Source organism: Octodon degus, unplaced genomic scaffold, assembly GCF_000260255.1.
Source record: "Octodon degus isolate 3935 unplaced genomic scaffold, OctDeg1.0 scaffold00169, whole genome shotgun sequence".
Taxonomy (NCBI): Eukaryota; Metazoa; Chordata; class Mammalia; order Rodentia; family Octodontidae; genus Octodon; species Octodon degus.
The window spans coordinates 1347302-1348624 of NW_004524745.1; the positions used below are offsets into that span (position 1 = coordinate 1347302).

At 43.8% G+C, this 1323-nt stretch overlaps 1 protein-coding gene across 5 annotated transcripts in view; it reads left to right on the forward strand.

Moving 5' to 3' along the window:
• The window catches only part of Dnajc18 (DnaJ heat shock protein family (Hsp40) member C18), a 34670-nt gene that overhangs the window by 25209 nt on the left and 8138 nt on the right, over positions 1-1323 (forward strand). For all 5 annotated transcript variants that reach the window (XM_023703316.1, XM_023703313.1, XM_004643239.2 and 2 more), the window contains one exon: positions 961-1133. In XM_023703316.1, coding sequence (XP_023559084.1) covers positions 961-1133 — 173 coding nt within the window. The remainder of the gene's footprint in view (positions 1-960; positions 1134-1323) is intronic.

Below are 1323 nucleotides of genomic sequence, written 5' to 3' on the forward strand. Positions count from 1 at the left end.
AAGTTTTCTAAGGAGTCTCCACATTGATTTCCATAACTCATATAATATTGATAATGATGACTTTTACTACTTTGCTGGGGAAACAAGAAGTGTTGGGCATAAATGTTGGGTATAAAATGGTGTCTATGAGCCAGGCATGGTGGCATACACCTGGAATCCCAGCACTCAGGAGACAGAGGTAGGAGGATCATGAGTTCAAGGCCAATCCTTTGGGGACAGGGTCTCTGATTTTAAGGACCTCAGGGTCTTTGCACTGAGCCACAACTGTGCCCCTGCTTTTTCTGAGACAGAGTCTTTATATAGTCTAAGCTAGTCTTGAACTCACTGTGTAGCCTAAGCTGGCCTCAAACTCACAGCAATTCCCCTGCCTAAGGGGAATTAGGCAGTGAGGGAATTCCCTTCCCTAGTGAGACCCTGTCACACACACACACACACACACACACACACACACACTCACAAAAAAAAAAAAAAATTAGAGTCTATACTTGGACCAGATGGTACATACCTATAATCTTAGCACTCTGGGAACCTAAGACAGGAGAATCAGAAATTAAAGTTCAACTTGGACAAGTTAGGGACATAAAAATAAAAAATTTCAAAAGGGGCTACAAGCCAGTCATAGTGGCACATGCTTGTAAATCTAGCACTTGGGAGGCTGAGAGAGAGAAAGAAAGTATCTGGGCTAGATGTGATGATGCATGGATGCGTGCCTGCTTCTAGCACTCAGAAGGCTGAGCCAGGAGGATCACCGCAAGTTCAAGGCCAGCCTCAACTGCATAGTGAGCTTAAGGCCAGCGTGGACTGCATAAGGAGATCCTGTCTCAAAAAGCCAAGAAAAAAAGAAAGTATCTGTACCTGCTTTAGATGAGGTGATGGTGATCATGATATCTGTGACACCAGAGCAAAGAAAAGTATTGCAAATATGCCACCTTCACCTGTACTTGTCTATTTTTGTTTTAGGACATTGGGCTACACTATTTCTAGGGAAACCCAGAACCTGCAGGTGCCTTACTTCGTGGATAAAAACTTCGACAAGGCCTACAGAGGAGCTTCTCTTCGTGACCTAGAGAAGATAATAGAGAAGGATTACATTGATTACATCCAGACAAGTTGTTGGAAGGAGAAACAGCAGAGTAAGTAGCTTTTTCTGGGGGTTCTGATCCAACCATGAGCTATCCCCTACTTCCTGATGCCTCCTCTCTCCCAGTTTAGGTTTTATGTGTTTATATGAATAGAGACAGAGGGGAGATAGCTCAGTAGAATAAGCGCTTGCCCGGCAAGCAAAGGGTCCTGAATTCAATCCCTGGTACTGCAAAAAAAAAA